At 44.0% G+C, this 26,567-nt stretch overlaps 1 protein-coding gene across 3 annotated transcripts in view; it reads right to left on the bottom strand.

Moving 5' to 3' along the window:
* The window catches only part of LOC139388292 (neurexin 2a), a 284,104-nt gene that overhangs the window by 18,725 nt on the left and 238,812 nt on the right, over window positions 1–26,567 (bottom strand). For all 3 annotated transcript variants that reach the window (XM_071134879.1, XM_071134880.1, XM_071134881.1), the window contains one exon: window positions 3,777–3,948. In XM_071134879.1, coding sequence (XP_070990980.1) covers window positions 3,777–3,948 — 172 coding nt within the window. The remainder of the gene's footprint in view (window positions 1–3,776; window positions 3,949–26,567) is intronic.

Below are 26,567 nucleotides of genomic sequence, written 5' to 3'. Positions count from 1 at the left end.
TATTCACTCCAGCCTCATTTCATCATTGGATTACACATCTTGTATCAGACTAAAAATGAAATAACCTTCCAAAAGAAGGACCACAATGGCATCTCAGATTTCTCTCTCATCTATCTCCACTGCTCTACTCCTTCCACATACAATCAATCAGGTCAATCACTGACTGGGTTAGTGACCCAGAGGTGGCATACCAAAGTGGATGAGGTAGCCATCATAAAATAAAAACCTTGGGTAAAACTAGCCTTGAGCCGCCCTCCACTTGATAAAAACCTTGGCTGTACTGTAACTAAACCTCTGCTGTAACTCTGTAAGGTACAGTTCATTTTACCCTGGTCTTCTACACTTAACAGATATAAAGACATGCCTGTATCAAAAATCAAAACACACATACAACTCCTACCATAAAGATAAAGTACAAAGAAATGCTTGGGCCAAATGTGGGCATCCAACTGATTGAGTAACTACACAACACATGTTATAGTCTGATTATGTACTGAATATTCAGACAATGTGTTCCTGAGGAACTACAAGAATGGAGTGGAGAAGACGAGGGTGAAAGTATAATCTATATCTAAATAGGTAGAGAAGAGGGGAAGTAGAATCTATATCTAAGTAGTTAGAGAAGAGGGGAAAGTAGAATCTATATCTAAGTAGGTAGAGAAGTTTTCAAAGTAGACGAGAGTTCTCGTTCATTGAGAAAAGGTGAAAGTAGAATCTATATAAAAGTAGTTAGAGAAGAGGTGAAAGTAGAATCTATATCTAAGTGGGTAGAGAAGAGGGGAAGTAGAATCTATATCTGAGTAGTTAGAGAAGAGGGGAAAGTAGAATCTATATCTAAGTAGGTAGAGAAGTTTTAAAAGTAGACGAGAGTTCTCGTTCATTGAGAAAAGGTGAAAGTAGAATCTATATAAAAGTAGTTAGAGAAGAGGTGAAAGTAGAATATATATCTAAGTAGTTAGAGAAGAGGTGAAAGTAGAATCTATATCTAAGTAGTTAGAGAAGAGGTGAAAGTAGAATCTACATCTAAGTAGTTAGAGAAAAGGGGAATTTCCATCATGAACTAACAATCAAGAAAATAAAATGACACATTTGAGATAATCCTTTATTGTTAGCTTGGTCAATTTGATTTGGAAAGAAACAGATTATTAGAAATTAGTTACATGTTCTGGCTCATAACAATGAATCATAAGGATGCAATGTGGATATTGTTTTGGAGCTGATTTGTTAGCTAAAGCATGGAGAAGCAGAATGTGAGGGCTTAGGGACGGGGAACAGACGACAGAATGTGAGGTTCTTGGGGACGGGGAACAGACAGAATGTGAGGGTTTGGGGACGGGGAACAGACGACAGAATGTGAGGGCTTGGGGACGGGGAACAGACAGAATGTGAGGTCTTGGGGACGGGGAACAGATGACAGAATGTGAGGTCTTGGGGACGGGGAACAGACAGAATGTGAGGTTCTTGGGGACGGGGAAAAGACAGAATGTGAGGTTCTTGGGGACGGGGAACAGACAGAATGTGAGGTTCTTGGGGACGGGGAACAGACAGAATGTGAGGTTCTTGGGGACGGGGAACAGACGACAGAATGTGAGGTTCTCGGGGACAGGGAACAGACGACAGAATGTGAGGTTCTCGGGGACAGGGAACAGACGACAGAATGTGAGGTTCTTGGGGACAGGGAACAGACGACAGAATGTGAGGTTCTTGGGGACGGGGAACAGATGACAGAATGAGAGCTCCTTTCTCCATCCTTTCAAGCCACACACACATCCACAGTGCTCTCATATAAAAGCACATTTTTTACAGGCGGGGGGCGGGGGGTGAAATGAGAGCTGAGATTTTGCTGAGGGGTCCTTCATTGCTCTGAGGCTGTGTGAAGATCCCATTCTCAGCTCCACTCTGCCTGGCTGCTACAATTACTGTGAAGAATTCAAATCCATCAAGGCAGCTTCAGGAAAATGTGTCCTTTTCAGATTGTTATTAGATTGTTTATGCAATAGTTATCTGGGCACTCCATGTGGCGACTCCATAAAGTACTCTGAATACATTAAAATAGTGAAATGGCACATATCAAAACAGAACCCTGGAGCGTGTTGAAAAAACCCCCCATTTACTCTATGGCAAAAGGCAAATTTCTTGCTTGCCAAGCGCATTCAACAACTGTCCTTGAATTTATGTGATATTTCATGTCTGTTTGCTAGAGCCTGGAATTGGAATCACCATGCACATTCCTCCATGTCTGTGTTTTCAAAATACAGCCTGGCAGCCTGGATCAATTTAGTTATCCCCCCCCCCCCATATCTGGAACTGCCACTCCCACCCCCCCCCCCCTCCCATTCTCTTAATATATACAGTACATATCTGGAACTGCCACTCCCCCCCCCTCCTCCCATTCTCTTAATATATACAGTACATATCTGGAACTGCCACTCCCCCCCCCCCCCTCCTCCTCCCATTCTCTTAATATATACAGTACATATCTGGAACTGCCACTCCCACTCCCCCCCCCTCCCATTCTCTTAATATATACAGTACATATCTGGAACTGCCACTCCCCCCCCCCTCCTCCCATTCTCTTAATATATACAGTACATATCTGGAACTGCCACTCCCCCCCCCCCCCCTCCCATTCTCTTAATATATACAGTACATATGTGGAACTGCCACTCCCACTCCCCCCCCCCCCTCCCATTCTCTTAATATATACAGTACATATGTGGAACTGCCACTCCCACTCCCCCCCCCCTCCCATTATCTTAATATATACAGTACATATCTGGAACTTCCACTCCCCCCCCCCCCCCTCCCATTCTCTTAATATATACAGTACATATCTGGAACTGCCACTCCCACTCCCCCCCCCCCTCCCCCCTCCCATTCTCTTAATATATACAGTACATATGTGGAACTGCCACTCCCACTCCCCCCCCCCTCCCATTCTCTTAATATATACAGTACATATCTGGAACTGCCACTCCCACTCCCCCCCCCCCCCCCCCCCTCCCATTCTCTTAATATATACAGTACATATCTGGAACTCCCACTCCCCCCCCCCCCCCCTCCCATTCTCTTAATATATACAGTACATATGTGGAACTGCCACTCCCACTCCCCCCCCCCCCCCCTCCCATTCTCTTAATATATACAGTACATATCTGGAACTGCCACCCCCCCCCCCCTCCCATTCTCTTAATATATACAGTACATATGTGGAACTGCCACTCCCACTCCCCCCCCCCCCTCCCATTCTCTTAATATATACAGTACATATGTGGAACTGCCACTCCCACTCCCCCCCCCCCCCTCCCATTCTCTTAATATATACAGTACATATCTGGAACTTCCACTCCCCCCCCCCCCCCCTCCCATTCTCTTAATATATACAGTACATATCTGGAACTGCCACTCCCACTCCCCCCCCCCCCTCCCCCCTCCCATTCTCTTAATATATGCAGTACATATCTGGAACTGCCACTCCCACTCCCCCCCCCCCCCTCCTCCCATTCTCTTAATATATACAGTACATATCTGGAACTGCCACTCCCACTCCCCCCCCCCCTCCTCCCATTCTCTTAATATATACAGTACATATCTGGAACTCCCACTCCCCCCCCCCCCCCTCCCATTCTCTTAATATATACAGTACATATGTGGAACTGCCACTCCCACTCCCCCCCCCCCTCCCATTCTCTTAATATATACAGTACATATCTGGAACTGCCACTCCCACCCCCACCCATCATCTCCTTTTCAAAGAGTCCTTCCCCATGCCTTACCTGGTGGGTAGCGTTCCATGACAGGTTGGTTGTCCACCTGGAGGGTGGCGTTGCCACCGCTGCGTGTGAAGCGCACAACATGGTACTTGCCATCGCTAACTATGACAGCCGGCTCGCCAATGGTGATGTCATCTGTCCCCACGTTGAAGATCACATCGATCTTTCCTTGTTCCTGGGGATGGAAGAAACAGAAAGGGTGTCTGAAGGGAAAGGACAAGTGATATATTCACAAATCTAAAAATGCTTGGACAATAGTGGCAGCTGCTATACCACTGGTGAGTAAGACATTGCCATAGTTTGTATTGTTACAGTGCTGCAGGGGTGGAAGTACCCTTGGTTGAGCAGGTCAGAGTTATCCTCCGTGACATAGGCAGTATGTTGGACTAGTACGCCTCCATCGGTTTCCATTCACCACCTGCCTCCCTCTGCGGTCTGCAGCCCAGCTCAGGGTCCCTCAAATTGATCACTGTTGACTTGACCTTGCTGTTTCTCTTCTACCTGACCTGACACATTCCTTTCACTGAATCTTCTCTCACAGCTAGAACCTCCATCACAGGTCAGAGTTACTTCCTCTGGCTGCCTCTGGGTGGCGCTGCTAGGAAACTGGACTGGGGAGCAAAACACATTGTGTGTGGGCACTGCGACGACCGGGCGGGGCAGGTCTGAAGACCCTGTGATCAGACCACAAGGTCACAGTCATAGAGATCCCATTGTAATTCTTAATTCTATGGTCACAGTGCTAATGTGGCAGTGTGAGAGCACTAAAGACTAGATCATCTGTCTGACAGCTTCAACATTATCCCAGCCCAGTCTGTAAGATGACTCTCACATCATGCTACTCACAACATAAAAATGTTCCATGCTTGAAATGTCCACTTCTTAAACATGATACTAAAATGGAAGGCTTTCAGAGATTCACTCAACGATCAGTTGGTACTGTCAGTAATATGGTAAGTGTTATCTTGTCTCCATGACTTGGGAATTGATCCCACGTGACCATTTGATGAGCAGATCAGAAACCATCAGGCATGATAAGGGGTTGATCCATCAGTATAGACATCTGACAGGGGGAAAACTGCCAAGAGGTGTCAGTCACCGATGATGAGAGAATATGGGCCATCTCACCTCAACCACTTCAGTCTGAGTCCCAGGAGAAATCAGAAAACAGCTAGAGGATGATACTATGTAATAACCTGTAGTGTGATGATGGTTACCTGTTATCAGTTATCTGTTAACTAGTTAAAATATTGTCTAGTTATTTGACTACTTTTCTTTTTAATTAACAGTGTATGGGATTTTCACAAAGTGGTATGAAGGTAACATCAATCCCAACCAGTGCCACTCCCATCACATCAGTGTTGTGAACTGACAGAACTTTTGGGTGACCCCACCACAGCCACCACCCATACCACCCAGTGTCATCCTGCTCCTCTGCCTTCTCCCCTTGGTAACCCCCAACAGTTTCATGGAGATTTCCCTGGAGATAGCAGTTCAGTTAGGGGTCAAGAGCAAGCTCCTCAGTCTGCATTCCTCACATTAAGCACTGTGATTATTCCTGAACCCACAGAGCAGTGGGGGAAAGGAACCAAAGCCCAGTGTTGCCTGACAAGAAGAGCCCCTCCTGAGCACCATACATTTCTCATGCGGAAAGATCCCCTTTGTGTGATGTTCAATGACCCCATCAGTTCTTTTCATGGAGATTCAGGTTGACATTTCCCCTTGTGCAGCAGGGACCTGGGCTGGATGGTGGGGGCTGGAGGCTAGGGCTGGGGCTGACCTGACCCATCCCTCTCACCGCATCTTCTCTCACAGCTGGAACCTCCAACACAGATCAGAGTTACTTCCTCCGGCTGCCTGTGGGGTGTGCATAGGCTGCATGGGAGGGCAGAAAGGAGAGGACATGTTCTTCTCGATTATTCACTGCCCTCCGGTTCACCCCTGCGGCGCCTCAAAATAGCTTGCCTGTATCAGTCAAAGGCACGCCCCTGTACGCTGTGTGTAAAGCACAGGCTCAGGGTGTCTCCCACTCTTAGGCCATGGCCACGGTCACTGGCCCAGCTGCTCAGTGTGCGCTACTGTCCCCTCACCACTACCTGCGTTCTGTTCCTCTAATGTGCCATGCTGTTGCTAACACCTGTGTGTTCAGCCTGCTCCCAGCACACTTTAGTTCACATGTCAGGTGTGGCGGGGGGGAATGCAACTTTGCAACTATTTAAAATGTAGGCACCGTGTTATTTATCATTGTGTCTGGGGAACATGGCTAAGAATAACAGCAAAGGGGACATGTTGAGCTGTCGATGCGTGCTCACGTAACCACCCAAGGAGGAGAGCCCTGGATCTTGTTCTGTTGAGCAGAAACCCCCACTACGGTTGATTGACAGTCAGAGTCTCACTGTAGAAACCGTTTCCTTCGCCCACACCTCTGTCCCTGACAGTGACCCCCCCCCAGCAGTGTGTGGGTGGTACATTTATAGGATCATAGCAATGTTCGCGTGTTCCTGTCTTTAGTGTGTTTGTTTGAGCGTAGGAGGGACTATGTCTTAATATGTGACTTGTTTCAGGAAACTAGGCTTATGTTGAGAATCACTACTTCACAGGAGAGGCATTTGAACGTTAACTTTTTATTTGTATCAAAATGCGTTTGACACAAACGTGTATGCCATCTGTAAATATGAATACAATTGTTAAATTACGAGCCTAGTTGGTTTAGCCACGGAAAAGGACAGGAACCTTCCTGCTAGCCACGATTGGCTGATATAATGGATGGGTTGGACATGCTGAGAGATGGTCTGCCATGTAGCTTCTGTCTATAACATGAACTACTCAGTATGTGTAGGTAATCCTTTCTAACGCTGCTTTTTTGAAATATATCACGTAGTGGAACTGAAAAAGTGTTGTTCTCCACCTTCTGGAGGACCGAGTTTTGAAATCAGTGGAATGCCCAGTTGAATTAGAGTATGATTACTAAGGAGATGGAGAAAATTCTGCCGTTTGATTGCAAATATGCTGAGGGAGTCGAAAAGAGAACACACAGAAGGCTGTTGTATAAAATACCTGTCTCTGGATTACATCTTCAAACTAAGGCAACCATGGCATCCGTGACAGAGAGGGAGAAGCGTCCATCCATATATACGGGTAAGATAGTCCAGCTAGCTACATTTTCAGATATTATTCATTTCAAGTTAATGTGTACTGTCAGCTAGCTAGTTAACATTAGCTGTCTGGCTCGCTAGCTAACGTTACGTGTATGATCTGTGTAGTAACATTATTCGTATCTCAGAGCCATTTGCATTCCTAGTTATAGCCTAATGATAGATAGCTAGCTAACATTGAACATGGTTGGTTAGCTACCTGCAGATTCATGCAGGATAGTAAGGTTATGAGTTGGAGTTATGGCTCATTGTTTAGCTAGCTAGTTACATGTCTAAACAAAATACTCTCTGCAAGTAACAAGTAACACTTCTGTATCCTGTGCATGTGACAAATCAACTTTGATTTTATTTGATATAGTATGTATTTACCAGAGACGGTAATGTGAAGAGCATGACCTACACTAAAGTCAAATGAGGATATAACGTTAGGCCAACGAGACAGTGTCAAAGTTCTACAATTTTCTGGTAGAATGCCCTGCTTTTATTTCGTCAGACTCACAACTTCTGTAATTGGTTCGCCATTAACTTGTAAATAATTATCTTGTTGTGAATTAATTTTCTTGTAATAAATAAGACAAATTAGCTAAAGTGAAGATGTTGTCAGCTATATGATATGGTCATTACTTGAACTGGCTATCCAGCGAACTTAACATTAGCTATTTAGCGAACAATCTAGAAACGACCCAAAACATTGTTTAGAAAGTTGCTTTTAGTTGCCTGGTTTGCTATATTGACATATAATAAAATCATTTTTAAACAGTGTTAAAATACACCAGTTATGCTATTTTGCATCACCAGGCTGCTGATGTCATCCAGCCTGTAGTTTTTGTATTTAAACTTTTTCTTAACGACAACGACAAGTTTGATGTCGGACGACAATAGAATGTTCATGATGTCACTGCGACAACTGTCGATAGACGTAGTATAAACCAGCATCTAGTCTTGAAATCTTTGGTTGTTTAGTACATGGCCTCATGTGAATCCTTAAAGAGATGGGTGGGGCTAAGGCTTAAGAGGGTGGGAACGATGCTGAATAGGTGTAGACAAAGAAGAGCTCTCCAGTAGGTTTACCAAAACATTCAAAGACCATTTTCTCAAAAGTGAGGTTACAAGTTTATCAACTTTCAAAGCAGAATTACTTTCCCATTGTTCCTCAACTGTAGTGTTTGATATACCATTTCTAGCTCTGATTCCAATGTAAAAAAACACAATTTTATATGTTGCTACATAAGACAGAATCAAGCTGGTTGATCACATATGTGATGTGAGCATCATGTTGCACACTGCACTCCACACCCCCATCCCATCAAAGTACTGTAGACTGGACCATGCCATGTTCTTAGAAAGAGGAGCGGGAGGATATGAACCCAGCCTACTGATGCATTTCCAACAGCCAGGGGAACTCTCTGGTCTAATCTGGTCTGGAGGTACAGTGCCTTCCTACCAGTCCCAGCACATTGGTGGGCTGCTGCAAGGCAAAGAAAAAGGCCTGTGGTCTCTTCAAATTGTGGTCATTGTGAATATTGCAGTGACTTGAGTTTCCCATGGCCTCAGGAGCTGAGGGCTGCAGCTAGCCGGGGACACAACTGCTCCTCCCTCCTGACAGCTGGATAATCACATTCAGATGAGTGAACAGAGAGATAAACCTCTTAGATGTAAGTCTTCCCAGCAACCCTCACATGCAAATGCACTCACATACCATATACATTATACAATATTATATTTGCCACAGTGAAGACTCAGAAAACGTCTTGAGATGGATAGGAAATGGAGTTCCAGTACAAGTCAAAACCAAGCTTAATATGTCATATGTACAGGATACAGCGTAAACTAATACCTGACAATTGGGTAAAATCCTAAATGAAGGTCTGCATGCATATTGGAAATTAATATATGATAACTCAAAACCATTTAACTAGCTTCGGTTTTAAACAAGTCCTTCTATATGACCCTGGTCTCAATGGTGACTCCCTGCTTAATTAAATAAAGGTACAAATAAAATAAACATTAGAGAAACAACCATGCTGAGACATAAGAGATATTTCAGCAATAATATTTCCCTGGAATAGTACAGTAAGCATGTCCCAAAAAGAGCCGTTAAACATCAGACAGGATTTGGGTGGATTATCAGAATGTTGAACCCCCCCCCTAGCAACATTGTCTTATTTGGTTTATTGAGGTGCTTGAAAGTCACCTTTTCTTATTCCCTCTTTGACAATCCCCTGTGCACAGCATTGCTTTTTTGCAGTCTCGCCCACGGTTAAATTCTCATTCCCCTGGGGCATGCCATGTAGAATTCATAAAGCAGCCATGGGGCTCTCTGGACCTAAGTCAGCCCAGCTAGCCCCTACTCTCTGGGCAGGACAGTCATAAATCAGGAAAGGATTTGAACAGGCCCATCTGATCACATACAACATGCCTGTTCTCTCTCTCGCTCTGCCGGCTCAATAGCACCACCCAGTCAACATGCTCCACAACACCTGCTTGACAGCTAACTTAGGGCAGCATTTTTCCTTGTTCTGGTGAATTAAGACTAGGTCTTTCATGGTCAGTTTTGTTCAGATTCTCCTGTCTGTATATGCTTTGGTAATAACAAGGTCCGACAGGTTCTGTCAGGAGAGGCCATTGTTAGCCTCCCACCCTGCTGTTGTGACAAGAACATTGTGGGGGTATTTCCCAGGCATCTGGCTTCCCACAGTTTGGAACATACAGACCCACTGACCGAACCACTCGGTCTGGGTGCAGCTGCCTGTACCCACATGCATCTACTCTTCAGTTCCATGGCACACACAGTACAGAAGGCCTATGGCCTTGTCGTAACATTTGGGCCAGTTTCAAACAGGGTTTGAAAAAGATGCAACAAAGTGCCCGTGGAAAGCCCTCACTCTGTCCCTCAGAAACTTCTCCCAGTGCCTGCCAGCTGAAAATCTTTGCCAGTGTGCATGTGTAGGCTACCTGTCCCTGCCCTTTTCGAAGCATAGACCGGTGTAGCCTACTGACGTTACAAGCGTGATTCAGAAATTAGGGTGCGATATATATTTGCAGAAGAAAGGATTAACTTTTTCAATGCTAGTTAAGGATGCTATAGTTATAACATTTCCCATTGGATTTATTAACTCCAAAAAGGCATATTTTTATTTAAATTCTGGTGCCACTCTGCACACACAAGCTTGTTAGCTAAGTAAATAAAATTTGATTTGATTTAAGTAGCTAGCTCGCTCTGGTCCAACATAAGCCAACCCTCAGAATTTCAAAGACATTTAAAGTTTCTTCATAAAAGCCGCTCCTCCGTAGGGGTAATTCTGTGGGCACAATTCAGATAATGCAAGTCATAACAAGATGCCCAGCGCTTCAAGCCAAGCCTCCTCCACCACTCTCTCTTGCACTCTCAAAATTTCAGTTGCATCTCTCGCCGTACACTTGTCTGTCCAATCGATATAGCTCCATAGCAAGTTGTTCATTGACACTGATTGGTGAAGTAATTTAATGTTGAGCTAAATGTACCAAATTAAATTGATTTCAGAAGTTTAAAAAGGAACTCAATGGAACGCTATAAACCATAACTTTTTGGGGGTTCTAACCATTTCCAAACTTTATTTTGCTGGTTGGAACAGTGGAAAGGAACGAAAAACAAGATGGTTCTACTCAGAACTAAATGACTGGAAAAAAATGTAGGTTCCAACTCCTGGTTTCAAAGGATAAAGTAGAGTAGTCACAGTTTCATTAAAAGCCAAAACACTAAACATTTCAAATACTTTGGAATACAAAGGGAGGCAGGTGGTCTAAATGTTATTATTCTTTCCAATTAATAAAGGAGTAAGAAGTTGGAGAGTGATGAATGAATAATGACTTGGTTACAAGGTTCCTGCTGAGATAACACTGTGAGACAAGGATCTATGTGACATAAGCTGGAGAGGCCAGCCTCTCTAAACATGCTGACTGTCTGATGCCACCCCATAGGGCCTCTCTGCCAAGGCTCTGCTCCCCTAAGACACTGTCCCGTTACAACCTGCTCTTCAGAACCACACGTGACATCAGGGCTGCTCTGTGATTGGACTGCAGGGAACAGAGTATCCCTTCCTAGAGAACAATAGTCTGCTGTTTCTCTTTTCTCCTCACCACTCTAAAGGGACTGTATCTGTGCACTTTGAACCAGGAAATGGATGTGTATATAAATAAAAGACAGAGATAGCTGACATAGGTGATATGTGACCCGATTCAGGAAACTAGGCATATGTCGGAAGTCTCGACTTCACAGGAGAGCTGTTTGAACGGGAAAAAATATTTGAGGAATCAAAGCGCGTTTTTTGGCAGAAATACCTTCTTGAACAAGTGAACTACCATGTGCCTTAATATCAAACTTGTATGCCATCTGTAAATATGAATACAATTGTTAAATTACAAGCCCAGTTGGTTTAGCAACAGAAAAAGGGCGCAACCTTCCCCGCTAGCCATGATTGGCTGAGATAATGAGTGGGCTAGACATGCTGAGAGATGAGTTTGGATTGGTCTGCCATATAGCACGTGTCTGTCTATTGGAGCTGGTCAGTATGTCTAGGTAATTATGTCAAACTTGGCTTTAAAAAAATGTATAGTGTAGTAAAACTGCATAAACCTAATGTCAAGTTAAAGTGTACTGTTAGCTAGCTAACGTTGTGTGTATGCTCTCCACTTTCTGGAGGACCGAGTTTTGAAATCAGTGGAATTTGAGTATGATAGCTCAGTAGATGGAGAAAACACCAGTCTGGATTACATCAAACCAAGGGCAGCCATGCATGGCATTGGACAGGAGACGCGTCCAACCATGATGTATACTGGTAAGATAGTCTAGCTAGCTACATTTTCAGATATTACACGTTTCTAATTTGGACAGAAAGTGGTTTCATTTCAAGTGTACTGTTAGCTAGCTAACGTTAGCAGGCTGGGTCGCTAGCTAACATTATGTGTATGATCTTATTCTTCGGATTTCAGACACATTTCCTTGACTAGTTATAGCCATAGAACCTGGTTGGTTAGCTACCTGCAGATTCATGCAGGGGAGTAACGTCATAAGTTGTGATTATGGTCCATTGTTTAGCTAGCTAGCTAGCTACATGTCTTAACAAAATACTCCACTCTATTTTTGAGTATTTTCATTTCAAGTTAGTGTACTGTTAAATAGCTATCTAGCTATCTAGCGCAATTTCTTAACAAAAGACTCTCGTCTTAGTGTGCCAGAGCGCAGAATAACTGATGCATTTTTGAACGCTCAACACCCGTTGAATATGTCCGTGTCAGTAAGCGGTGGCAACAAAGCGTAATTCAATTGTTGCCAGCAGCACTGTGACAGTCACCAACGCTCTGGATAACATGACAACTGCCTAACCAGCTCTGATAGAGGGAGTAAAATGGTCAGAGTGGGGGGTTCTCTCATTATGTGTCTGGAAGTAGCTAGCCAAATTTAGCCAGTTAGCTTGGGTGCTTGACTGTCATTGTGAGGTCAGAGCTTTCGGAACAACACTACTTATTGGCCAGAGAGTCCAGTGTGTGTTCTGAATGCAAAAAACACAGACAATCTGACAGTGCAGTTGCAGTCACCAACTCTCTGGATAGCATACTGTAAAAACCTAACCAGCTCTGCTAGGGCGAGTAATGTTCAGTGAGCTGTTCTCTCTCTCTCTTAGAAGTCTGGAATTAGCTGGCAAGTTAGTACAGAACGCACAGATCAATCCTAAAAGAGATGGGTGGGGCAATGGGTGTGAGAGATGGGTGTGAACAATGCTGAATGGGTGTAGACAAAGAAGGGCTCTCTTATAGTAGGACCAAAACATTGAAAGACGGTTTTCTCAAAAGTGAGTTTAGTTGATCATATTTCAAGCAGATTTACTTTCCCATTGTTTCCTCAAATGCAGTTTATGATATACCATTTTGTAGCTCTGAGTCTCTAATTCTATCCAATGTAAAAAATAATCCAGGTGGTGAGTCACATATGGAAATGTGATAGCTGAGACAGGCGATATGGATATGTGATAGCTGAGACAGGCGATATGGATATGTGATAGCTGAGAGGGGCGACATGGATATGTGATAGCCGAGAGGGGCGACATGGATATGTGATAGCCGAGAGGGGCGACATGGATATGTGATAGCTGAGACAGGCGATATGGATATGTGATAGCTGAGACAGGCGATATGGATATGTGATAGCCGAGAGGGGCGACATGGATATGTGATAGCCGAGAGGGGCGACATGGATATGTGATAGCCGAGACGGGCGACATGGATATGTGATAGCCGAGACGGGCGACATGGATATGTGATAGCCGAGGCGGGCGATATGGATATGTGATAACCGAGGCGGGCGATATGGATATGTGATAACCGAGGCGGGCGATATGGATATGTGATAGCCGAGGCGGGCGATATGGATATGTGATAGCCGAGACGGGCGACATGGATATGTGATAACCGAGGCGGGCGATATGGATATGTGATAGCCGAGGCGGGCGACATGGATATGTGATAACCGAGGCGGGCGATATGGATATGTGATAGCCGAGGCGGGCGACATGGATATGTGATAACCGAGGCGGGCGATATGGATATGTGATAACCGAGGCGGGTGATATGGATATGTGATAGCCGAGACGGGCGACATGGATATGTGATAACCGAGGCGGGCGACATGGATATGTGATAGCTGAGACGGGTGATATGGATATGTGATAACCGAGGCGGGCGATATGGATATGTGATAACCGAGGCGGGCGATATGGATATGTGATAGCTGAGAAAGGTTGATATGGATATGTGATAGAAGGAATAGCTCATGGTTAAGGCATTGCTATTTCCACCTTCCACTTGCGAAGACTAAAGTGCATCTATTTTCAAATTATTTTTTAAGCTCTGAGGACACAAGGGAATGCAGGGTGCACTCTATAGCCAGCTAACGCATACAAACAAAAACATAGAATTTCCATTCAAAAGAGGAGAAGAGCAGAAATAGAGATTCCAACCACAGGTGTACTTACATCCATATATCTTGTTGAACATAGCAGAAACCCCCACAATATTGATCTGCTTTTCCCGGCATCATGATGACTCAATAAATCATCTCTCTTTTTTTTCATTTCAGACAAAGTTTTGGTATTTTTCCTCATTTTCAACAGTTTGTGGGTCTCCTTCTCTTCTAGAAACCAACACAAAGCATACACAGCTAACGCATCCTATGGAGCATGTAAAGAAAGACAGGGCCATTCAGTGGTGCGGTTGAAAATGGAAAGTTATGGGTGGTAAGAGACCCACCCTCCAGAGAGCAATTAGGAGAGTATGCAGCAGACGGTGAGAAAAAGCTAAAAGGTCCAATTGCACAGAAACAGGCCATACAATTAGTGTCAATTGAATAGAACATCAGGAAATGGGTCTATTTTGGTAGTGTTGTGTGTCTCATCTTTCAGCAACGTGCATCTTAGCAACATAAGCAGTCTAGTTTCGACCAATTTTAGAGGCTAGAAAGAATATAATGGGATTTGAAAATGTGAATTAAGCAAGGAAACATAAATGAGGGATGAGAATTTAAAATGGTGGAGATCCGCAAATCAAATCTCTTGAATAACAACAGGCAACAATGACTGTCACTCCAGGATAACACAATCAAGCTGCCCTCAATAAAGGTAGCATAACTGGACAATCAAGTGTTGTAACAGAATAAAAGAGCAAGACTTCCTTTATGGAAGGAGCACCATCTTTCAAGAACAGGTGTGGTTATTACACCATGCACCGCCTTGTCACAGATCCCCCTTTGCGTTTAATCACATTTGTCCTGGGGAAACACACTGCTAAAAAGCTGATTTCCCAGAGGAGGGACACTGCCGCTGGCAGCTGCTCACCAGTCACAGACATAGTAGCAGAAACAGTCAGATATGGACAGGAGGCTCAGTGTTGAAACAGCACCCTGCATTCACCAATCTGCCTCACTAACAAGTTTATTTGGAACTCGCACATGGCCGAGAGGCCTGTTTGAAGTTCCACTAATCCTCTTTTCAGGTAAATTGTGTTGACCATATACAACAACTGACAACTCAGAAAAAACAAAGAGATACAGCACTCACAGCTCAGCCAGCATTTAGTCCATCCAGCACCATGGACAGCGTTAACACAACCAGGGCCGGATATAGAATTCATAGCCCCCTCCCCCACTCCCTCTTCAATTTACTGTTGAAGAAAAATACCCTTTATAATAAAACCATAATAACATTTGCGATGTGGCATAGGCAACAGTTGGGCAGAGGCATTTTTAGAATTTCCAAACATGGAGAACATTTGCTAACTGGGTCCAGAACAAATTTGGCCTTTTAAAAATGCATTTCATGAAATTCTACAGCATTTACATGATAGAAGACATTAGCTGAATCTTTTTTAACATCACATAAATGATCGAAAGGAATGTCTAGTCTAACACTGAGAAACTGAGATCAATCTTGTCTTGAATTCGAACAAACAATACCCCAGGCCAATGAAGCGACACACATATTGTATAATATTAGGAGGATATATATACAGTATATACAGTTGAAGTCGGAAGTTTACATACATCTGAGCCAAATACATTTAAACTCAGTTTTTCACAATTCCTGACATAAAATCTTAGTAAAAAATCCCTGTTTTAGGTCAGTTAGGATCATCACTTTATTTTAAGAATGTGAAATGTCAGAATAATAGTAGAGAGAATGATACATTTAAACTTTTATTTCTTTCATCACATTCCCAGTGGGTCAGAAGTTTACATACACTCAATTAGTATTTGGTAGTATTGCCTTTAAATAGTTTAACTTGGGTCAAACGTTTCGGGTAGCCTTCCACAAGCGTCCCACAATAAGTTGGGTGAATTTTGGCCCATTCTTCCTGACAGAGCTTGTGTAACTGAGTCAGGTTTGTAGGCCTTCTTGCTCGCACACGCTTTTCAGTTCTGCCCACAAATTTTCTATAGGATTGAGGTCAGGGCTTTGTGATGGCCACTCCAATACCCTGAATTTGTTGTCCTTAAGTCATTTTGCCACAACTTTGGAAGTATGCTTGGGGTCATTGTCCATTTGTAAGACCCATTTGCGACAAAGCTTTAACTTCCTGACTGATGTCTTGAGATGTTGCTTCAATATATCCACATAATTTTCCTACCTCATGATGCCATCTATTTTGTGAAGTGAACCAGTCCCTCCTGCAGCAAAGCACCCCACAACATGATGCTGCCACCCCCGTGCTTCATGGTTGGGATGGTGTTCTTCAGCTTGCAAGCATCCCCCTTTTCCCTATAAATATAATAATGGTCATTATGGCCAAACAATTCTATTTTTGTTTCATCAGACCAGAGGACATTTCTCCAAAAAGTATGATCTTTCTCCCCATGTGCAGTTGCAAACCGTAGTCTGGCCTTTTTATGGCAGTTTTGGAGCAGTGGCTTCTTCCTTTTTGAGTGGCCTTTCAGGTTATGTCGATATAGGACTCATTTTACTGTGAATATAGATACTTATATAACTGTATCTTCCAGCATCTTCACAAGATCCTTTGCTGTTGTTCTGAGATTGATTTGCACTTTTCACACCAAAGTACGTTCATCTCTAGGAGACAGAACGCATCTCCTTCCTGAGCGGTATGACGGCTGCGTGGTCCCATGGTGTTTATACTTGTGTACTATTGTTTGTACAGATGAACGTGGTACCTTCAGACGTTTGGAAATTGCTCCCAAGGATGAACCAGACTTGTGGAGGTCTACAATTTTTTCTGAGGTCTTGGCTGATTTCTTTTGATTTTCCCATGATGTCAAGCAAAAGGCACTGAGTTTGAAGGTAGGCCTTGAAATACATCCACAGGTACACCTCCAATTGACTCAACTGATGTCAATTAGCCTATCAGAAGCTTCGAAAGTGATGACATCATTTTCTGGAAATTTCCAAGCTGTTTAAAAGCACAGTCAACTTAGTGTCTGTAAACTTCTGACCCACTGGAATTGTGATACAGTGAATTATAAGTGAAATAATCTGTCTGTAAACAATTGTTGGAAAAATTACTTGTGTCATGCACACAGTAGATGTCCTAACCGTTTTTCCCACGATTGTATTTTGAAATTTGCAAAAGGCAAACAGACAGCCACAACCAACCATAGAAATATAATACATAGGCAGTTCCCATTCAGTTCCCTATGGACACTGTCATGACTGTCCTGTGAGGATCAGAATGGGTCAGATCAGACTGGTGGGGAGGGGACAGTAACCAGGCCTCTCTCTCTCCCACAGAGGGGAGATGGGGAGCTGCTGGATGGTCGACCGTTCACACCCGGTCGTAAATTACAAGAGAGGGAGACTCTCTATCTTGCTCTTTAGTATCAACCAAAGGAATGTCTTTGTGCATAGACACTTTTGCCCAAAACTCTCAAGTCCAAAAAGTGATAATAGAACAATATTTCTAACACAACAATGGGGGAAGTGGTCAGTTGGGAATTATGGAAAAGAAATGTAATATTGTTTTTAATTTTGTGATGTCATTAAAAACTGTATGGACCCAATAAAGTAACTTGGAAAGGATACCCCCTTTATCTGTCAAGTTTTCATCGGACAAATTCTTTGCCACAAAATATATTCTGCCAATTGGCCTGGTTTACCACACGGAGCCCTGCTGATCCGTCTGCCGATGTAATAGCACAAGGGGGCCACAACAGACTTCCTTCCGTCGCGACGTCCCTCTAAGGCCCTTCTTTTGGCTTGCTATCCCCGGCCCACAAGCTGCCTGAAGCCACTCACTGGACTCATGATCACTCGGCTACGCATGCCTCTCACAAACGTCAATATTCCTTGTCCATTGCTGTTTTGGTTAGTATTTATTGCCTTATTTCACTGTAGAGGCTCTAGCCCTGCTCAATACGCCTTATTTAACACTTTAGTTCCACCTACCACACATGCGGTGACATCACCTGGTTTAAATGATATTTCTAGGGACAATATCTCTTTCATTGTCACTCTATGCACAGGTTTACCCTCACTGTATCCACATCCTACCATACCTTTGTCTGTACATTATGCCTTGAATATATGAACAGACTAGACAACCAGTTATTTTAGCCTTTAGCCGTACCCTTATCCTCCTCCTCCTCTGTTCCTCTGGTGATGGGGAGGTTAATCCAGGCCCTGTAGTGCCTAGCTCCACTCCCATTCCCAGGCGCTATCATTTGCTGACTTCTGTAACCGTAAAAGCCTTGGTTTCATGCATGTTAACATTAGAGGCCTCCTCCCTAATTTTGTTTTATTCACTGCCCTAGCACACTCCGCCAACCCGGATGTCCTAGCCGTGTCTGAATCCTGGCTCAGGAAGACCACCAAAAACCCTGAAATTTCCATCACTAACTATAACATTTTCTGACAAGATAGAACTGCCAAAGGGGGCGGTGTTGCAATCTACTACAGAGAGAGCCTGCAGAGTTCTGTCTTACTATCCAGGTCTGTACCCAAACAATTTGAGCTTCTACTTTTAAAAATCCACCTTTCCAGAAACAAGTCTCTCACCGCTGCCGCTTGCTATAGACCACCCTCTGCCCCCAGCTGTGCCCTGGACACCATATGTGAGCTGATTGCCCCTCATCTATCTTCAGAGCTAGTAGTGCTAGGTGACCAAAACTGGGACATAATTAACACCTTGTCCATCCTACAATCTAAGCTTGATGCACTCAATCTCTCACAAATTATCAATGAACCCACCAGGTACAACCCCAAATCCGTAAACACAGGCACCCTGATAGATATCATCCTAACCAACTTGCCATCCAAATACACCTCTGCTGTTTTCAACCAAGATCTCAGCAATCACTGCCTCATTGCCTGCATCCGTAATGGGTCTGCGGTCAAACGACCACTCCTCATCACTATCAGAAGCTCACTAAAACACTTCAGCGAGCAGGCCTTCATAATCGACATGGCCCAGGAATCCTGGAAGGATATTCAGTAGAGGATGTCTGGTAATTCTTTAAAAGTGCACTCCTCACCATCTTAAATAAGCATGCCCCTTTCAAAAAATGTAGAAGCAAGAACAGATATAGCCTTTGGTTCTCTCCAGACCTGACTGGCCTTGACCAGCACAGAAACATCCTGTGGCGTTCTGCATTAGCACCGAATAGCCCCAGTGATATGCAACTTTTCAGGGAAGTCAGGAACAAATATACACAGGCAGTTAGGAAAGCTATGGCTAGCTTATTCAAGCAGATATTTGCATCCTGTAGCACAAACTCAAAAAAGTTCTGGGACACTGTAAAGTCCATGGAGAATACGAGCACCTCCTCCCAGCTGCCCACTCCACTGAGGCTAGGAAACACTGTCACCACCGATAAATACACGATAATTGAGAATTTCAATAAGCATTTTTCTACGGCTGGCCATGCTTTCCACCTGGCTACCCCTACCCTGTTCAACAGCCCTGCACTCCCCACAGCAACTCGCCCAAGCCTCCCCATTTATCCTTCACCCAAATCCAGATAGCTAATGTCCTTAAAGAACTGCAAAACCTGGACCCTTAAAAATCAGCCGGGCTAGACAATCTGGACCCTCTCTTTGGGTCCAGAAATTGTTGCAACCCCTATTACTAGCCTGTTCAACCTCTCTTTCATATCATCTGAGATTCCCAAAGATTGGAAAGCTGCCGCGGTCATCCCCCTCTTCAAAGGGGGAGACACTCTACACCCAAATTGCTACAGACCTATATCTATCCTACCCTGCCTTTCTAAGGTCTTCGAAAGCCAAGTCAACAAACAGGTTACCGACCATTTCGAATCCCACCGTACCTTCCTACCGCCATCGAGAAGAGACATTACTGTGCAGCCTTATTTGTCGACCTGGCCAAGGCTTTCGACTCTGTCAATCACCACATTCTTATTGGCAGACTCAACAGCCTGGGTTTCTCAAATGATTGCCTCGTCTGGTTCACCAACTACTTCTCTTGATAGAGTTCAGTGTGTCAAATCGGAGGGCCTGTTGTCCGGACCTCTTGCAATCTCTATGGGGGTGCCACAGGGTTCAATTCTTGGGTCGACTCTCTTCTCTGTATACATCAATGATGTCGCTCTCGCTGTGGGTGATTCTCTGATCCACCTCTACGCAGACGACACCATTCTGTATACTTCTGGCCCCTCTTTGGACACTGTGTCATTAACCTCCGGACGAGCTTCAATGCCATACAAATCTCCTTCCGTGGCCTCCAACTGCTCTTAAATGCAATTAAAACTAAGTGAATGCTCTTTAACCGATCACTGTCCGCACCTGCCCGCCCATCCAGCATCACTACTCAGGACGGTTCTGACTTAGAATATGAGGACAACTACAAATACCTAGGTGTCTGGCTAGACTGTAAACTCTCCTTCCAGACTCACATTAAGCATCTCCAATCCAAAATTAAATCTAGAATCTGCTTCCTATTTCGCAATAACACTCATGCTGTCAAACATACTCTCGTAAAACTGACCATCCTACCGATCCTCGACTTCAGCGATGTCATCTATAAAACAGCCTCCAACACTCTACTCAACAAATTGGATGCAGTTTATCACAGTGTCATCCGTTTTGTCACCAACTCCCCATATGTTACCCACCACTGCGACCTGTACGCTCTCGTTGGGTGGCCATCGGTTCATACTCGTCGCCAAACCCACTGGCTCCAAGTCATCTGCTAAGTCTCTGCTAGGTAAAGCCCCGCCTTATCTCAGCTCACTGGTCACCATAGCAGCATCCACACGTAGCACACACTCCAGCAGGTATATCTCACTGGTCACCCCCAAAGCTAATTCCTCCTTTGGCCGCCTTTCCTTCCAGTTCTCTGCTGCCAATGACTGGAAGGAACTGCAAAAATCAATGAAGCTGGAGTCTTATATCTCCCTCTAGCTTTAAGCACCAGCTGTCAGAGCAGCTCACAGATCACTGCACCTGTACATAGCTCATCTGTAAACAGCCCATCCAACTACCTCATCCGCATACTGTATTTATTTATTTATCTGGCTCCTTGGCACCCCAGTATCTCTACTTGCACATTAATCTTCTGCACATCTACAATTCCAGTGTCTAATTGCTATACTGTAATTACTTCGCTACCATGGCCTATTTATTGCCTTACCTCCCTTATCTTACCTAATTTGCACTCACTGTAAATAGATTTTTCTTTTTTCTACTGTATTATTGACTGTATTCCATGTGTAACACTGTGTTGTTGTATGTGTCAAACTGCTGTGCTTTATCTTGGCCATGTCGCAGTTGTAAATGAGAACTTGGTCTCAACTAGCCTACCTGGTTAAATGAAGGTGAAATAAAAATAAATAAAAATGTTTTGCATAAAATATGAACAATGATGAAAGTATTTGTGTTAAGATAGAAATGTGATTTTAGTTTTCTAATGAGATAATAGTTTTTGATATCCTTTGCACATTAAGTAGCCATACCCCGAGTGAGGTCAGACAGCTTGTTAGCATCAATGAATGCCCCGTTTGAACAACAGTGCATAAAGGCTTGGTGATGAAATTAACATCAGACCAGGAAACGTGAGGCGAGAGCTACGTGTTTTAAATGGTTGGAACTCTGAACCTCAACACGAGGTGAAGTAATAAACTCACCTTCCTTTAGACCAGAGAGACGAAGAGCTGCAGCTCATGTCCATTGTGGTCCGAATCCTGAATACCAACAAGAGGAGGAAGAGGAGAGAAGCTCATCTCAGACAATCACTGGTACAGCTGAATAGCTGTCTTAAGTCAAAGCGAATTTAAGTGAGACTATCCTACTACGCTCATCACCAATGGGAACCCTTGACATGGCTGGTTATCTTCCAGAGTGAACAAGAGTAGAAGATGGAAAAAGGGTGACCCCTTTCGGACAATCAGAGCCATACAGCTGGAAGGCCAACAACTTGCCGAGAAGGCTTGGTTCCGCCCAAGATAAATAAATAATGAAGCCCCTTCCCCCCATCATACCTTGTCAGTCCACTAGGGTCCCTTTTCTCATGTAAGATCCAAGAAGGTTACGGTCGTTCAGAGTTCAGAATGAGTATTTGATTCAAGGTAACCCTCTAAACAACTTCTTCCATGGTGCCCCAAAACCTAATGTGGTAATTGTTACATGATTAATTTAACTGGTAACAATTAAACATAGTTTGTGGATTAAATAAATAACAGTACTCAGATAAATGAATGTAAAGTCATAAAATAAAATAATAATAGGGGGCCCAAGAGGCAAAAAAGTAATACAAATTAATTATTATTATTTTACAATTTATTTTTGCCTTTTTGCCTCTTGGGCGTAGCCCCTGACTCGCACACTTGACCAGTCAAATGTATAAATTATTATTTTTATTTTTATTTTTGTATTAATCAGTTACCCAATCAAGGCAGGACCCCCCCCTACCACCTCTCCTTCCCCCATCTGACAACTAGCAGAGCAGCAGCAGGCTGTCTACACTCATTGAGAGCGAGCTCCTGAATTTTCCTGTGGTTGGCGGTTGCAATATATATATATATATTACATATATAATATACACTGAGTATACAAAACACTAAGGGCACCTGCTCTTTCCATGACATAAACTGACCAGGTGAATCCAGGTGAAAGCTCACTTGTTAAATCCACTTCACAGGTTTGTATCAAGAGCTGCAACGCTGCTGGGTTTTCACACTCAAAAGTTTCCCGTGTGTATCAAGAATGGTCCACCACCCAAAGGACATCAAGCTAACTTGACACAACTGTAAGAGGCATTGGAGTTAACATGGGCCAGCATCCCTGTGGAACACTTTCGACACCTTGTTGAGTCCATGCCCTGATGAATTGAGGCTGTCGTGAGGGCAAAGGGGGGTGCAACTCAATATTAGGAAGGCATTCCGGTAAGCCCCTGCATTAATCCAGCCTTGAACATGACTCAGCCAGTGTAGCCAATTCAGCACCATGGACAGGGCAGATGACTCAGGGTACATACAGAGTGCTGGCTGCTGCCTGTGCATAAGGAAGCACCAGAGACGGAAGAGGAAGCGAGACATCCCACTCCCTCATTTTTTCTGGTTGATATACAGTCAATGAACTAGGTAGACCATACCCAGCTGCTATTGCATTTTTGTCAATGGGAGAGCCACCCAATAAGTTAACTTTTTTCCCCAATGATAAACGGCCTGAGTAAGCACCATCTTTTGAAGCACATGAAGAGAGGTCAGGCTCATTAGGGCATGGGGAAGGTGGGCCAGGGTTAGGGCAACATGGTGAACCAACTTGTGTGCATGACATGCACACAATAATGCCTTGACTCCGGGGCTCTCTAGCTCTCATCCATAGATACCAAGAATGTACAATCTTTCAACATTTTATATACAGCACAGCAGACAATGCAATTTCCCAATGCTATTATTTACGAATGAATCCAAAGCACTAGCCTTTATCACTGCATGCTAACTAAGTAGCATAATGGGCCACAGCTGGGGGGAGGCTAATTTCATGTAAGTATTAATCAAGCAGACGGGTGGGTTCAGCTAATTACTCTAGGAAGGGTTCCAGCTCTTTACTTTCTCATCAGCCAAGCTTCTTTGTCTCTCCTCAAATGATGAAATAAAATGATCCTTTAGCTTGTCACTTAACTTTTTTTCTGCAAATCTCTTGTTAAAAGGGATTGTTTGAACATGTCCCTATGTCCAATAATCAGTCGCGACTCCCCTGCTTGCTAACGGCTAAACAGCTCCATCACACACCAGACAGCATCACATTATGTTCCATGCAAGAGGATTATGCCTCAGATCCAGGGGTAACAATACATATTTCAATTTGACACTTTATTACCCTCTAAATTTTTACAAATAAAGTCCTTCCATTTGCAGATGCAATGTTTTAGGGTAGCTTGCCATAGTATATTTGACAGGTATTGAAACAGGTACACATCAGCTTTTCAGCAGGAAGTTGTCATCACGCCTAAATGGCCGTCAAACTCCTTTCATCCATCATGCTCATCCTGACAGAGAGGGCTCTTTCTGGGCCCAACTGCTGCTTCATTCCACAGGCCCTCAGAGAGAAAGAGAGGGCCCGGGTGGTACCAGGTGGAGACTCTTTGCTCTGTAACTAACCAAAGCCTACTTTATGTCAGCAAATTAATCACCCAACCCTGTGCTGGGAATAATCAATACACTCATCACACACACTCAGAGGAGGCCTCCACTCAGACTGCCAGACACCAGTGCTGGCACACACATGCTAACACACGCCGGTGCACACACACACACAGACACACAGACACACAGACACACACACACAGACACACACACACACACACACACACACACACACACACACACACACACACACACACACACACTCACACACACACACACACACACAACCCTCCATCAGTGAGCAGCTCCTGCCTGAAGACCCTTTGGATCCAACCCTAGACTCCATGGCTTAGTGACTAATGGCTTACAATGGAGAAACCCGCCTCTGGCGCCTAAACTGCAGCAAGTTGAGTGCAGGACGAAAGACAAGACATGCTGCATATCATATATTCTGTTACTTGCATTCATCCTATCATCCACTGCTCTCTCTCTCTGAGATGTGGATAACCTGAAGCCAACAGCTTAGCTCAACACAGTGCTGCTCCTGCACCTCCTTCTGAACGCTGTCACGTTCATGACCAATTGGATTAGAGGTTGTTGTTGGTGGTGGTAATTTAGTTACTGCAGAAACCTTCTCCTAGAGCAACAACCATGACAGGAGAAGCAACATTTTTACGGTGGCAATAGATGCCATCATACTATATTAGACATAGCTTTGATCTAAGCATAAATCCTTATTTGACATGTTACACCTCTTCCTCAGAATGAAGCTATAAATATTCTTTGATTTTTTTGCAGTTTTGTTGAATAACCTGGGCATAAAATGTCATCTATAAGGCAGTTTACTCTTTCATCCTCTAGTTCTAACCCCTCCCATCTCTGGTTCTTTATTGGTAACAAATAAACAATCCATGAAAATAAGAGGGTCATAAACAATAAACCAACACAGGATCTATACGCATGCTGTTTCAAAAAGAGTGAATTCATTTATTTACAGCAGATTCCCTAACACATACTGTTTATAGTCTATGGTGTCAATGCTGCCGTTGACTCTCAAATCAACTGTAGATTCCCTTGTTGTCAGCTCACCAGGTAGCTTCTCGTGTTCCTTATACAGTATAATTGTAACAGGGTTGTTGCAGAAACAAACACACTCCCCCTGGGGAACAAGCTACTCCTTTAACCACCATCTGGGTCAGCTGTGTTTGGGCTCGGACTCAAACAGGGACATAACATACACTATATATACACAAGTATGTGGACAATCCTTCAAATTAGTGGATTCAGCTTTTTCAGCCACACCGGTTGCTGACAAGTATATAAAATCAAAGCACACAGCCATGCAATCTCCAAAGACAAACATTGAAGTAGAATGGAATAACACTGAAGAGCTCAGTGACTTTCAACGTGGCACCGTCATAGGATGCCACCTGGAGCTGCCCCGGTCAACTATAAGTGAGGTTATTGTGATGTGGAAACGTCTAGGAGCAACAACGGCCACACAAGCTCACAGAACAGGACCGCCGAGTGCTGAAGCGGGTAGTGTATTAAAAAATCTTTCCTCGGTTGCAACACTCACTACCGAGTTCCAAACTGCCTCTGGACGCAAAGTCAGCACAATAACTGTTTGTCGGGGGCTTCATGAAATGGGTTTTCATGGCCGAGCAGCCTCACCCAAGCCTAAATTCACCATGAGCAATGCCAAGTATCACTGCCATTGGACTCTAGGAGCAGTTGAAACGCGTTCCCTGGAGTGATGAATCACGTTTCACCATCTGGCAGTCCCAATGCATAGTGCAAACTGTTGGTGGAGGAGGAATAATGGTCTGGGGATATTTTTAATGGTTCGGGCAATCTTAACGCCACAGCATACAATGACATTCTAGACGATTCTGTGCTTCCAACTTTGTGTCAACAGTTTGGGGAAGGCCCTTTCCTGTTTCAGCATGACAATGCCCCTGTGCACAAAGCGAGGTACATACAGAAATGGTTTGTTGAGATTGGTGTGGAAGAACTTGACTGGCCTGCACATAGACCTGACCTCAACCCCATCGAACACCTTTGGGATGAATTGGAACATTGACTGCGAGCCATGCCTAATTGTCCAACATCAGTGCCCGACCTCACTAATGCTCTTGTGGCTGAATGGAAGCAAGTCCCAGCAGCAATGTTCCAACATCTAGTGGAAAGCCTTCCCAGAAGAGTGGAGGCTGTTATAGCAGCAAAGGGGTGACCAACTCCATATTAATGGCCATGATATTGGAATGAGATGTTTGACAAGCAGGTGTCCACATACTTTTGGTCATGGCTTCTTTAGAAAATAGCACACACTACGCTACTGTTGGGCTCAGCATCTGCTATCCTAGTGTTAAACAGCTAGGGTAACATAGCATGCGAGCACTGTGAATATTGAATTAATAATGAATTCAGATGAAACAGTTTAACTGCATCGTTTTCTACTGGAACTCTAATTGCAAGTAATGAGCTAGAGGTCAACGAAGCATTTGCCAGTGGGATGTACTGCCATAACAATCTCTGCCCCCTGCTATTTTAATGAGC

Source organism: Oncorhynchus clarkii, chromosome 29 (genome assembly GCF_045791955.1).
Source record: "Oncorhynchus clarkii lewisi isolate Uvic-CL-2024 chromosome 29, UVic_Ocla_1.0, whole genome shotgun sequence".
Taxonomy (NCBI): domain Eukaryota; kingdom Metazoa; phylum Chordata; class Actinopteri; order Salmoniformes; family Salmonidae; genus Oncorhynchus; species Oncorhynchus clarkii.
Note: the sequence above shows the minus strand (reverse complement) of the source record. Positions and strands in the feature narration are given on the sequence as shown.